This window comes from Bos taurus, chromosome 5 (genome assembly GCF_002263795.3).
Source record: "Bos taurus isolate L1 Dominette 01449 registration number 42190680 breed Hereford chromosome 5, ARS-UCD2.0, whole genome shotgun sequence".
Taxonomy (NCBI): domain Eukaryota; kingdom Metazoa; phylum Chordata; class Mammalia; order Artiodactyla; family Bovidae; genus Bos; species Bos taurus.
Window position 1 is genome coordinate 77,507,041 of NC_037332.1, and position 13,771 is coordinate 77,520,811.

General features: G+C 39.3%; 1 protein-coding gene across 5 annotated transcripts in view; it reads right to left on the bottom strand.

Moving 5' to 3' along the window:
• The window catches only part of BICD1 (BICD cargo adaptor 1), a 250,617-nt gene that overhangs the window by 25,524 nt on the left and 211,322 nt on the right, over positions 1-13,771 (bottom strand). For 2 of the 5 annotated variants that reach the window (XM_005206892.4, XM_003586100.6), the window contains exon 7: positions 12,599-12,806. In XM_005206892.4, coding sequence (XP_005206949.1) covers positions 12,599-12,806 — 208 coding nt within the window. Of the gene's footprint in view, positions 1-11,335; positions 12,807-13,771 lie in introns of all 5 variants that reach the window. The other 3 variants (XR_009494605.1, XM_024992572.2, XR_003034813.2) reach the window with 3 other exon arrangements.

Genomic DNA, 13,771 nt, shown 5'->3' on the forward strand with positions numbered 1-13,771 from the left:
ACAGACAAAAATGGAGAAGCCTCTATAGGGAATAAACACAACTTTAGGCAAAAAACCAGTGAGGCTGTTAGTTCAGGAAGTCAGTTCAATTAGCATTAGCCAAGCTCCTTCCACAGACAAACCATGAGAGGATGAAGGCGCAGTTAGAGTCGGTTGCATGCACACAGGACACTCTGGCTTGAGCACAGAGTTGAATCTCTCTGATTTCAGACACTTACAAACATTCATATTCCTCACAGTCTCCTTTCTGAGTCTCTGCCACCTCTCATCTCACATTTCATTAGACTCTGTAGTTGCTTCTTTATCTCAGGTATTGCTGTAAGCAGTTAGGGCAAGAGGGTTGAAGAGAAAGAGAACCAAGACAGCTTTCTTGACAGAAGAGAAACCATTTTGCCCTAAGCCATTTTGTGATCTAAGCCAGTAATTAACATTTTAAGAGAACTAAAGAATGCAGAAACATTGCCTGTTATCAAGCAAGAGAAGTAAGGACACTCCCAAATCTGTGTAAAGATCAGCCTGGGGCCCTCAACCACCAGATCAACTAGAACCTGAGGAATGATGATGTTGACCTTTTTCTGACCCTCCTGACTTCAACCAGCTATAGCTTGGACTCAATCAAACCCCTTCATGAATACACTTATACTTAAAATTTTCTCAATTTTACTGTTCGGGGAGACACTGCTTTGGGCAAGATCCCTAGTATTCTTACTTGCTGCAAGTAATAAATCTTTCCTTCCCCCAATCTTTGATTTGGTTGTAAAACAAGAGGGAAGGGGGCAGGGTACAACCTTTAAAAAAACATAACCATCAGTTCAGTTCAGTTCAGTTCAGTCGCTCAGTCGTGTCCGACTCTTTGTGACCCCATGAATCGCAGCACGCCAGGCCTCCCTGTCCATCACCAACTCCCGGAGTTCACTCAGACTCACGTCCATCGAGTCAGTGATGCCATCCAGCCATCTCATCCTCTGTCGTCCCCTTCTCCTCCTGCCCCCAATCCCTCCCAGCATCAGAGTCTTTTCCAATGAGTCAACTCTTCGCATGAGGTGGCCAAAGTACTGGAGTTTCAGCTTTAGCATCATTCCTTCCAAAGATATCCCAGGGCTGATCTCCTTCAGAATGGACTGGGGACATGAAGAAAACCGGTTAGAACTAACAAGGTCCAAGGTGGCAAAAGATTCGACTTCCAGTGGAATTTAGTCACATTTTATGCTCATTGTAATACATTAGCCCTCTGATGGATATGGTAAGAGACTTATAGAAGATTCCTGATGGGAGAGACTGACTGTGGGAGGAAGTGGGTCTTGTTCTGATGGGCAGGGTCATGCTCAGTAAATCTTTAATCCAATTTTCTGCTGATGGGCAGGGCTGTGTTCCCTCTGTTGTTTGGCCTCAGGCCAAATTATGGAAGGGATAATGAAGGTAATGGCATCCTCCTTCAAAAGGATTTGTATATGCACTGTTGTAGTCAGTGCCCCTGACCCTACAGCAGGCCACTATTGACCCACGCCTCTGCTGGAGACTCCTGGACACTCACAGCCTTGTCTAAATCAATGAAACTATGAGCCACGCCATGGAAGGCCACCCAAAATGGACAGGTCATGGTGGGGAGTTACGACAAAGTGTGGTCCACTGGAGAAGGAAACGGCAAACCACTTCAGTATTTTTGCTTTGAGAACCCCATGAACAGTATGAAAAGGCAGAAAGATATGACACTGAAAGATGAGCTCCCCAAGTCAGGAGGTGCCCAATATGCTACTGGAAAAGAGTGGAGAAATAACTCCAGAAAGAATGAAAGTACGGAGCCAAAGCAAAAACAACACCCAGGTGTGGATGTGACTGGTGATGGAAGTAAAGTCCAATGCTGTAAAGAACAATATTGTATAAGAACCTGGAATGTAAGGGCCATGAATCAAGGTAAGTTGGAAATGGTCAAACAGGAGATCGCAAGAGTGAACACTGACATGTTAGGAATCAGTGAATTAAAATTGACTGGAATGGGTGAATTTAATTCAGATGACCATTATATCTACTATCATGGGTGAGAATCCCTTAGAAGAAACAGAGTAGCCTTCGTAGTCAACAAACGAGTCTGAAATGCAGTACTTGGGTGCAAGCTCAAAAACAACAGAATGATTTCTGTTTGTTTCCAAGGCAAACCATTCAATAACACAGTAATCCAAGTCTATGCCCCAACCACTAATGCTGAAGAAGCTGAAGTTGAAGAGTTCTATGAAGACCTACAAGACCTTCTAGAACTAACACCCAAAAAAGATGTCCTTTTCATCACAGGGGACTGGAATGCAAAAGTAGGAAGTCAAGAGATAACCTGGAATAACCGGCAAGTTTGGCCTCGGAGTACAAAATGAAGTAAGGCTAATAGAGTTTTGCCAAGAGACCACACTGATCATAGCAAACACCCTCTTCCAACAGCACAAGAGAAGACTCTACACATGGATATCACAGATGGTCAATACTGAAATAAGATTGATTATATTCTTTGCAGCCAAAGATGGAGAAGCTCTATTCAGTCAGCAAAAACAAGACTGGGAGTTGACTGTGGCTCAGATCATGAACTCTTTACTGCAAAATTCAGACTTAAATTGAAGAAAGTAGGGAAAACCACTAGACCATTCAGGTGTGACCTAAATCAAATCCCTTACGATTGATTATACAGTGGAAGTGACAAATAGATTCAAGGGATTAGATCTGATAGACAGAGTGCCTGAAGAACTATGGATGGAGGTTTGTGTCATTGTACAGGAGGCCAGTGATCAAGATCATTCCCAAGAAAAAGAAATGCAAAAAGGCAAAATGGTTGTCCAAGGAAGCTTTACATAGCTGAGGAGAAAAGACGCAAAAGGCAAAGGAGAAAAGGAAAGATATATCCATTTGAAAGCAGAGTTCCAAAGAATAGCAAGGAGAGATAAGAAAGCCTTCCTCAGTGATCAATGTAATGAAATAGAGGAAAACACTAGAATGGGAAAGACTAGAGATCTCTTCAAGAAAATTAGAGATACCAAAATAACATTTCATGCAAAAATGGTACAATAAAGGACAGAAATCATATGGACCTAACAGATGCAGAAAATATTAAGAAGAGGTGGCAAGAATACTCAGAAGAACTATACAAAACGATCATCATGACCCAGATAACCATGATGGTGTGATCACTCACCTAGAACCAGACATCCTGGAAGGTGAAGTCAAGGAGGCCTTAGGAAGCATCACAATGAACAAAGCTAGTGGAGGTGATGGAATTCCGGCTGAGCTATTTCAAATCCTAAAAGATGATGCTATGAAAGTGCTGCACTCAATATGCCAGCAAATTTGGAAAACTCAGCCATGGCCATAGGACTGCAAAAAGTCCATTTTCATTCCAATCCCAAAGAAAGACAATGCCAAAGAATGCTCAAACTACTGCACAATTGCACTCATTTCACATGTTAACAAAGTAATGCTCAAAATTCTACAAGCCAGGCTTCAACAGTACATGAACTGAGAACTTCCAGATGTACAAGCTGGATTTAGAAAAGGCAGAGGAACCATAGATCAAATTGCCAACATCTGCTGGTTCATTGAAAAAGCAAGAGAGTTCCAGAAAAACATCTACTTCTGCTTTATTGACTATGCCAAAGCTTTTGACTGTGTGGATCACTACAAACTGTGGAAAATTCTTTGGGAGATGGGAATACCAGACCACCTTACCTGCCTCCTGAGAAATCTGTATGCAGGTCAAGAAGCAACAGTTAGAATGGACATGGAACAATGGACTGGTTCCAAATTGAGAGAGGAGTACATCAAGACTGCATTTTGTCACCCTGCTTATTTAACATATGAAGAGTACATCATGTGAAATGCTGGGCTGGATGAAGCACAAGCTAGAATCAAGATTGCAGGGAGGAATATCAATAACCTCAGATATGCAGATGACACCACCCTTATGGCAGAAAGAGAAGTGGAATTAAAAAACCTCTTGATGAAAGTAAAAGTAGAGAGTGAAAAAGCTGGCTTAAATCTCAACATTCAAAAAATGAAGATAATTTCATCTGGTCCCATCACTTCATGGCAAATAGATGGGAAACAATGGAAATAGTGACAGACTTAATTTTGTTGGGCTCTAGAATCACTGCTGTAGTGACTGTAGCCATGAAATTAAAAGTCGCTGGCTCCTTCAAGTAAAGCTATGACCAACCTAGACAGCATAGACATGAAAAGCAGAGACATTACTTTGCTGACAAAATTCCATCTAGTCCAGGCTATGGTTTTTCCAGTAGTCATGTATGGATGTGAGAGTTGGACCACAAAGAAAGCTGAGCGTGGAAGAATTGATGCTTTTGAACTGTGGTGTTGGAGAAGACTCTTGAGATTGCAAGGATATCAAACCAGGCAATAGTAAAGGAAATCAGTCCTGAATATTCATTGGAAGGACTGATGCTGAAGCTGAAGCTCCAATACTTTGGCCACCTGATGTGAAGAACTAACTCACTGGAAAAGACCCTGATGCTGGTAAAGACTGAAGGCAGTAGGGGACAACAGAGGTATTAGATGGTTGGATGACATCACGGACTCAATGGACTTGACTCTGAGCAAGAGCTGGGAGCTGGTGATGGACAGCGAAGCATGGAGTCCTGCAGTCCATGGGGTCACAAAGAGTCAGATAGGACTGAGCAACTGAACTGAACTGAGTACACCAGCATATGCTAAATGACACACCCACCAGCACCATCACAGTTCTGAGGCTGATCATCAAAGGCAAAACAGTGGACAGTGACCCAACTCCTGGAAAAACCTGCCCCTTCCCCGAAATAGTTGGAATAATCCTTCCAGTCATTAGCCTATGAAATTACCCAGCCCATAAAAACACTAACCAGGCCATACTCAGGGGCTGCTCTTGCCTTCTGAGATGGCCCACACTCTGTGGAGTGTATTTCTCGCTAAATAAATCCATTTCTTACCTATCTCTTTGCCTCTTGCTGAATTCTTTCTGTGATGGGACATCAAGAAACTGAGTTTCATTAAGTCCTGAGATTAAGTGTGATATCAGTTAAAAGACCATGGGTTCAAGTCCCAATCTGAGTTATATGGTTTCAGTTGTGTTTTGGCTTGACACCCATCAAGAGGAGAACCCAGTTTTTTTGGTAACATTCAGTCAGTCAGTTCAGTCACTTAGTCATGTCCAATGCTTTGCAACTCCATGGACTTCAGCATGCCAGGTTTTCCTGTCCATCACCAACTCCTGGAGCCTACTAAAACTCATGTCGATCACATCAGTGATGCCATCCAACCATCTTATCCTCTGTTGTCCCCTTCTCCTCCTGCCTTCAATCTTTCCTAGCATCGGTTAACATTACCCACATCTAATCCATTCTCCACCTCGCTGTCAGGTGGAGACTAAATACACTATTTAGACTTATAAACTAAAAATCTTCTCCTCTTCTGAAAACCTATCTGTGCCCTTGGAATAATGTCTACTCTCACTAACCTGGCCCTCTACTTTCAAGTCCCTGTCTGCCTTCCTAGAGTCATTCCCATCACTCCCAAGTCCTGATCCAGTTTCTAGCCCCTAATTCATCAGCCTTTGTGCAAGCTGATCTCCTTTAAGGCTTTTCTCTTTACCCACACCTGCACCTCTGCCTTCTGCCTATTAAGGTCTACAGTTACCTTTCATGACCAGTACTTGCATTTCTTCAGGCAGGATTTCCTCATCACCCCAATCCTTCTATTTACCAGGAACATTTACTAATATCATTATTTATTTGCCTGTCTACCTCCCCTTAAAGGGGAGAACAGAGGTGATGTTTTACTTGAATATCACTGGGTTGGGAAGATCCCCTGGAGAAGGAAATAGCAACCCAGTATTCTTGCCTGGAGAATCCCATGGAGTGAGAAGCCCAACAGGATACTGTCCATGGGGTTGCAAAGAGTCAGACGTGACTAAGCAACTAACACTTTCACATTATACATAAGTAAGTAAATGAAAATCGCTCAGTCAGGTCCAACTCTTTGCAATACCATGGATTATACCAAAAGCAAAAAAAAGTGCCTGACACATAGTAGGTGAACAATATACTTTGCTAAATTTTGACAAACAAGTGAATGAGAAAATGAGTTAATGAAAGAAATGTGATTTGGCTACATATTTAAGAATATAGGCTTTGCAATACAACAAACACATACATATTTACTATTTGAATGTAGGGAAATGTAAAGGCAATTTTTACTAATGAACATGTTTAGTAGCATATTTGGTACTGAAGGAGTGAGTACATACTAAGGTTAATATATTTCTATGAGCTTTAAAAATTGTAAGATCTAAAATACCATAGAAAAATTTCAGGTTTCAAAACCATTCTTTCACATTAGTTCAGTAATGGTTTCAGAGAGCGAGGAGGAAGGAAAAGAGTGAAGTAGGGAGGAACAGAGGAACTGAAATGACACCAGGAAGCAGAACATTCAAGAGAAAAAGTTTCTACAGGGAAAACACAAGTTCATGAAGAGCAAACTGCTCAGGCTATTACTTCAAGAAGAAAGCTTGCTTTTTCAAGTTTCAGATTTCTTATTTATCCTGTTGCGATACTATGATTTATAAGAAACGTATATTTGGTCTTCCTCCAGGATTCCTGGCTCTTAGCTTAAGTGCTAAGAATGACAAAAGTGTCTCTTGTTGTGTTAATGAGATGACTTTAGGACCCTGCCTAAGGGTGGAGGCTGGTTGCCAGGGGAACCAACCACAGAATTAGAGAGTTGGAACTTTCTGTTTCAACCCCTGAAGGTTGAATCAATCAAAGGGCCATGAGTTTGATGCTTCTGAAATGAAGCTGCCATAGAAATCTTAACAGGTTCATAGAACTTCTGGGTTGGTGAACACATGGAGATTACGGGAGGAGTGTCACGCTGGAAGAGTAGGCAAACTGTGGCACTTTTCCCTGTTTCTTGCCCTACAAATTTCTTCTGTCTGGCTGTTCCTGAGTTACTTTTTTTTTTTTTTTAATAATAAACCAGTGATTGAGGAAGTAGCAAATTAACTGAAACTGAACAGGAGTCGTGGGAACCTTTGGTTTATAGTCAGTCATTACTTATTTGACTTTAGACTTTTGACTGTAGACTTTAGACTTCAGAACTAAGCAAACAACCTGGACTTTGGACTGGCATCTGGAGTCTAAAGAGGGGTCATGGGAACCCCAATCTATAGTGGTGGGTCGGAGACACAGGTAATAAATAGCCCAGGCTTTTGATTGGCTTAAGAAGTGGGGATGATGGTGTGGGACAATCTTGTCAGATTGAGTCCTCAGTGTGTGGAATTGGATGCCATCTCCAGGTAGATAGTGTCAGAATTGAGTTGAATCCTATGGCAACCAGCTGATATCAAAGAACTGCTTGGTGTGCTGAAGCATTCCCTTCTCCCCCTGCTCACACTGCAATTGGGTCCAGGAACCTAATTCACTTGTACAAATGATGCAGTTAGGTCTTTACCACAGAAATAACATCTCTGGCCTATGATCTGAATAGATTCCCTTCATATACTCTGGTAGATTGATTTTAATTATTGATTAAATTGTAAGTTTCTATTAATTATATAGACCTAGGTAGTGAAGGCATTGGCACCCTACTCCAGTACTCTTGCCTGGAAAATCCCATGGATGGAGGAGCCTGGTAGGCTGTAGTCCATGGGGTCACTAAGAGTCGGACACAACTGAGCAACTTCCCTTTCACTTTTCACTTTCATGCATTGGAGAAGGAAATGGCAACCCACTCCAGTGTTCTTGCCTGGAGAATCCCAGGGACGGGGGAGCCTGGTGGGCTTCCGTCAATGGGGTCGCACAGAGTCGGACACGACTGAAGCGACTTAGCAGCAGCAGCAGCAGCAGTGAAGGCTTTGAGATGAAATGTTGGCTACAAAATAACCACTAATATTATGCAGATATACTATCTGCTGTCTGATTGCAAACTTGTTGATATCAGAAGGGAACCCTTTGATTCAAGTTCTTCAAAGCTACATGAGGGGAGGATGTTGAAGTTTTTATGCTGGATAAGGATAAGTCAGGAGAAAGAAAGTAAGTCATGGCCAGAAACTCTGGAATTTCTAGAGCTGAGGTAGCAGAGGCTGAGCCATAGCCAGAATTTTCCTCCACAAAGTTTTACTAATATTAGAAATCAATCAGAACAATGTACTAATAAATTAGCACAAAACAGTCTACTAATTTTGAAAATTAATGCCCTATTCTAGAACTGATTTTCCAGAAATTGAGAAATTGTGCCTTGAAGAAGATGGGGTTTTCTGCTAACCATATCATAGAAGTGAAATATATTTGTAAATATTCTATATATGGTAAATAATATTCTATGTTTTATTTTAAATTTTACATTAGATTTATATGTCTTGCAATTCCTCAACCAAAGAATCCAAAACAAATTAGACTAATATCATTTACATTGATTTAATTTCTTCAATGATTCTCAATAGAAACAATCTGTTTATAGACTTACTAGAATAATTAAAATCACCTAAAAAACTAAAAAATACATTGTAGAAAACATTAAAAATACATTTTAGAAAACAACGCGTATCAAAAAATTCTGATAAATTAACAGGAAATCGTTCTTTTAAAATGATGAATATAGATTGTTACCAGCAAGTAAATCTATAATAATCAATAACTTATATTAAACTCAAGAATAAAAAATACTCATAAAACCTATTACTTTCCATAGGTTTAAGATATTCTTGCATAGAACATAGGATTGGATATAAATGGCACACTTCCCCTCCCTCAGCTTAATGAAACATTTTATATAGTGAAAACATTGTAAATAATGTTTAATATGCCTTATCCAATATAGTTTAGCAAAAATATATATTGTCAATAATGCAAATATTTTTAGAAGGTAGAGTTTGGTGTACATGGCTAATCAGTTTCTATTTATTTAAACAGAACCTTTTAGAAAACGTTGCTGGGTTGATCTAAGAATTTATTAAGGACTAATCTGGTTGGTTCCATGATACATCTTATAAGATTGAAAAATCTTCAGGCTATAATAACAGATTTACTTCCTTCATACTTTTATTACTTTAACTTCAAATAAATGGTTAAAATATAAGTTTTATCAATGTGCTAAGTTGTAATTAAAATGCTTTTCTGGCCTAGTGATGATTCTGAATTCCACATTATTTATATCTCATCTTGTATATAGCAATCATTTCTAAGGTCTATGGCATTTTCTCATTATTCAAAACTAAAGAATTTCAGGCCACATAATAGTATTCTCACTCATGTATTCTGACTAGCAGTAGCAGAAAGATTCAGAATGTGTGAAAATGGGGGAAATGTAAGAATTTCAGTACACTGATATGCCCTTTTGGACATCACATCAGAACATCAAAATAGAGCAAAAAACATAAAGATGTTCATTTTTAACCCAGTGATCTCACTCTTGAGAAAAGAATGGAATAGATGAGAAGTTGAATGCGTGATATTTCTAACAGCATCTTATAACAAATAATGGAAAACCATCTCAGTGGTTAACAAGAGAGGAAGTGGTGATTAATGAAATGATAATATCTGAAGCAAAATTTATGATACAACCTTTAAAAATAAAAATAAGACTAGATAGTAACAGAACAATTTATGATATCTGTTAGTGGTTTCTGCAATGTAATGACTATGATATAAAATAGATATTAATGTAAATAAGGATCAAGTAGTCATATACAAAATGAAAATAGCTGTTATTACTATTTATTATTAATTTTAGTATTATTGATATGTCACTTTAAAAATTAAAATACAATAGATTTACTTATTAATCACAGAATTTCTTTTCTAAGTTCTAGGAGATAATGCTACTAGGTCCAGTTGGAACACAATAAGATCTTTGGATTTTATTTAACTTAGGTGTTCTGATGAATCAGGACCACTTTGGGACTCACAGATACTTCAAGGTAGCTTCCAAAGGGGTCTAAAACAAGAGCAAAAGAGTCACGAAAGGAGGAACCTCCAGGAAAGTCTGGCTTTTTATTTTAGGTGAACATTTTGACTGTTAGTCTCCTCCAACTCCTTATCACACTGCCTATGTCCTCAAAGATTCTTAGAATGTTTAACTTGTGCTATAAATTTTCACACCATATCTTTTAATCCCAATCAGCAGGCTGATTCATGAATCAGATAAGGGAAGTACAGTATTAGAGGTCCAAAGGCTGAGGTTTCCAAAAAGGAATTAAGGTAAAATTGAAGTAATTAAATTTTTTTTTTTTTTTTTTGTGGCAAAGGTGACAAACTCAAAGGTTACATTAGGGGTCAGATGACAACAGAAACAAATGCAGCAGGCTGGGTATATGTAATTGGCAGTGAGGGGACCTGTGGTAAACTGCAGTTTGCCCTGTGTAAAAGCAGCAGCCACTACATAGCTCCAGCAGGTTGTTGACATGCATGAATGCAGACTTAAGGCTGCCAGGATCATTCAAGGGAGGCCAGAAATACAGCTGTCCCGGTGAAATCTCTTGAATTTCTAACTGTTGACAACTAACTAGAATTAGTTTTTAATTTTTCATTTCTTAGATAGGCTAATAACAGCTGCCTTTGGGCTTATTTTGTTTCACAGAATTCAAGTGCACCACCTTTGGCCTATAGTTAATATGCAGGGATTTCCCAAAAGAATGTTTATCTGCCAGAAGTCATATTTTCAAATGAGGCCCTTCAGAGAAAAAACAAAAAATATTAGAAAAATGCAAAACAGTGAAGCTAAAGTAAGTTGTGAGCATGCTGATAAGCACAAATCAATAAGGGCTTACAAACTATAAGAACATTATATTAAGACCTAAATGTTCCTGAGGAGCAAAACCTCAGAGGATTTTACTTTTATATTTTCTATAATTGAGAAGACATTCTGAGTCACTGCAAAAGGAGATCAGCCCAAAGAGCTTTTTATAAAGATGGCTCCCTTGACTGAAATTATGTTAAAAATGATCAGAAGAAAATGACAAAATTTGACCAAGACAGAATTGCTAGGAGCTACCAAACTGCAAATAGGACTGTGTGTCTTGCCTTGTGCCTGCTGCTAGTTTCCCTTCACCTATCCCATTCCTTCCAACTCTCATTTTTCATCCTTGGCTGCTAAACAGGGAAGTCCCTGGAGACGCCTAAGAAATGACTGTCTGGCTGAGTAAAGAAGGAAACCGGAAGCAAAGTATAAAGGTGTTTTACTTTAACAGTAGGAATTTATCATCATCAAAGTTAGACTCTGTGGATGGGTGGGTGTGAGTAGCTGGAAGGAAGGGGAGAGTTGGTCTATTCAACTCATCATTTGCATCACATGCACCCAAGGAAAAAATGTTTACCTGGTGGAGCCACGGTTAACCTTTTTTCCTTGCTGAGCCGGTGCCCTTGGATGAATTCACTCATGGAAGGGGGGCCCTTCAGAAGAAATGACTCTGTGGAGGTGGGATCAGGGGGAACTCTTAATAAATTCTGTAGGTAGGAAGCCCCTGAAGTCCTGGGACGGCTCTGATCACAAAGGGAAGGTGAAAATTGTCTTGCAGGAGATCCAAGAAAATACATATAGGAAACAAAAAAGTTTTACTTTAATTACCTTTCAAAGCCTCACCAGTGACAACATTATTTATATTGGCATTTAATTTTTTTAACAAGTAAATCAAGATTTTCACTAAATGTTTAGTTTCCATACCAGGATACAACCCTATTTGGAAATTGTACTGGATACTGGAAAAGAGATTTATTATAGTTAGTCAGTTTGAACCACAAACAGAAAATATTTATATTGTTTGATTCTTAATTGAAAGCTCCTAAAATAAAATTTCACTATTAACTGAAAAATACAGGGTAAGTAATTCAATATCCAGGACTCTAGAGAAAGGTCATAAAATCAAGCCATTAATAACCTTATGAGTGATTTTTTTAAACAATATTTACATACTAAAAGAAAAAGCACAAAAAACCTACTTTTAAGAAAAACACTATACATATTCCATTCTATTTGACTGAAATAGAGACATTTCCTTTCAGTCGGTGATCAGTTTTCGGCATATGAACAAAAGTTCCCCTAAGAGAACACATTCATATTCTTGCCTCATTAGAGAGAAGCTGGTAAATAGCACCATTACCATTCAAATTATCACCCATGTAAAACATAGCTTCATTCTTAATATCCACTTTTCATCTACCAATTTTTAGGTTGGAGGTAAGGGAGAGGCATATTTACGCATACAAGGAACAGCAAAAATGTTAACAGACACTTGAAAAGTATATTATGGTTAACCAAGAGATGGGGTGTGGGGGACAGAAACAAATAAACACAATGATCAAAAGGTTTTAATTTGGAAAAACCAACAATGGCAAGGCCCATTTATACACCCACTCCCACTGTTTCTCTTCCTTCCCTTCCTCCATCCTCCACAATGAGAGAACATTAATTTTTGCAGTTAACTAAAATCTGGCCACTGCACCATACTATGAAGATCGCTGCATGCATACCTTTTCCTCTGAGTGCCACTGCTGACCCGAATGTTGGGTGTCTGTGGGCCCTGACTATGCAGGAGGTAAGTGTCTATGGTGGGCACGGTGACTGATGCCTCCCCACTTACTTTAGGGCTGCCGATCTTGCTCTTTCCAAGTTTGCCTTTGCTGCGACGGGACTGCTCATGGTCAAACTCTAAGTCCTCCAGCCGCTGGGTCAGGGCGAGTTTTTGCTGGATAGCCATTTGTAACAAAGTGTTCAGAGTCTTCTTTTCATCCTCTGCAGCTGCTAACTGTCTCTGCATCTCATCCAACTGTGTGACATATTCATCACATCTAGAACCACAACAGAAAAGTGGTCAGGGGAAAATCTTTGTGCAATTAAATTTGGGGTTCAGTTGAAAGTAATGAATGTTACTAGGATTTGGAAGTAATGGATGTAAGTCCATTATAATGGAAGTAATGGGATACAAGTAATCTATTAGAGTAGAAAGTTGGAAACAGAGCAGGTTCAATAACTGACAGTTCATCTATACAATGAAGTACATATGGGGGCATTCTTTTTGTTTTGTTTTGGCCTTGCTGTGAAGCATGCAGGATCTTAGGTCCCTGACCAGGGAACCAGGGATTGAACCCGTACCACCTGCAGTGGAAGCACAGAACGTTAACCACTGGGCTGGCCAGGGAAGTCCTGCTGCTGCTGCTGCTAAGTTGTGTCAGTCGTGTCCGACTCTGTGTGACCCCATAGATGGCAGCCCACCAGGGACACTCTTAATAGGCAGTATCTTAAACTCCAGAGACAGAATTATTGTAAGGGCTGCTCCATGATGCAAAAAAAACCAACAGTGAAGTATCAGGTAATGTACATAGCATCATAGATGTGTTATAACAACTTTATAGTCTATGCCTTTAGCATACAAAAGAATAACTATTTGTAAAGAAAACATGTAGTTTATTTATATTTTTGAGTTCAGATTATAGTTGCTACTGACTTCAACATGGCACATTTGCTTGAACTAGAAACCTGAGTATTTTCAATGATTTCCCAACCAAATGATAAAGCAATAAGTGTCAGAGAAGACCAAGATTTGCAGAGGGTTTGATACAGATATAGTTGACTTTGTTCAGGTTTGATACTGCTGCACCAGGAGGATAAGCTCAGTGGTCTTTTTTCCACCAAAGTGACACCTGAGTGAGCACATGTTCATTTGGAATGAAGAATTATTTACACAATTATTCAGAGCTTTTTCTGAGTTTTTTAACCCACTAAAAACACTCTTCACAAATCAGAAGATAGTTAA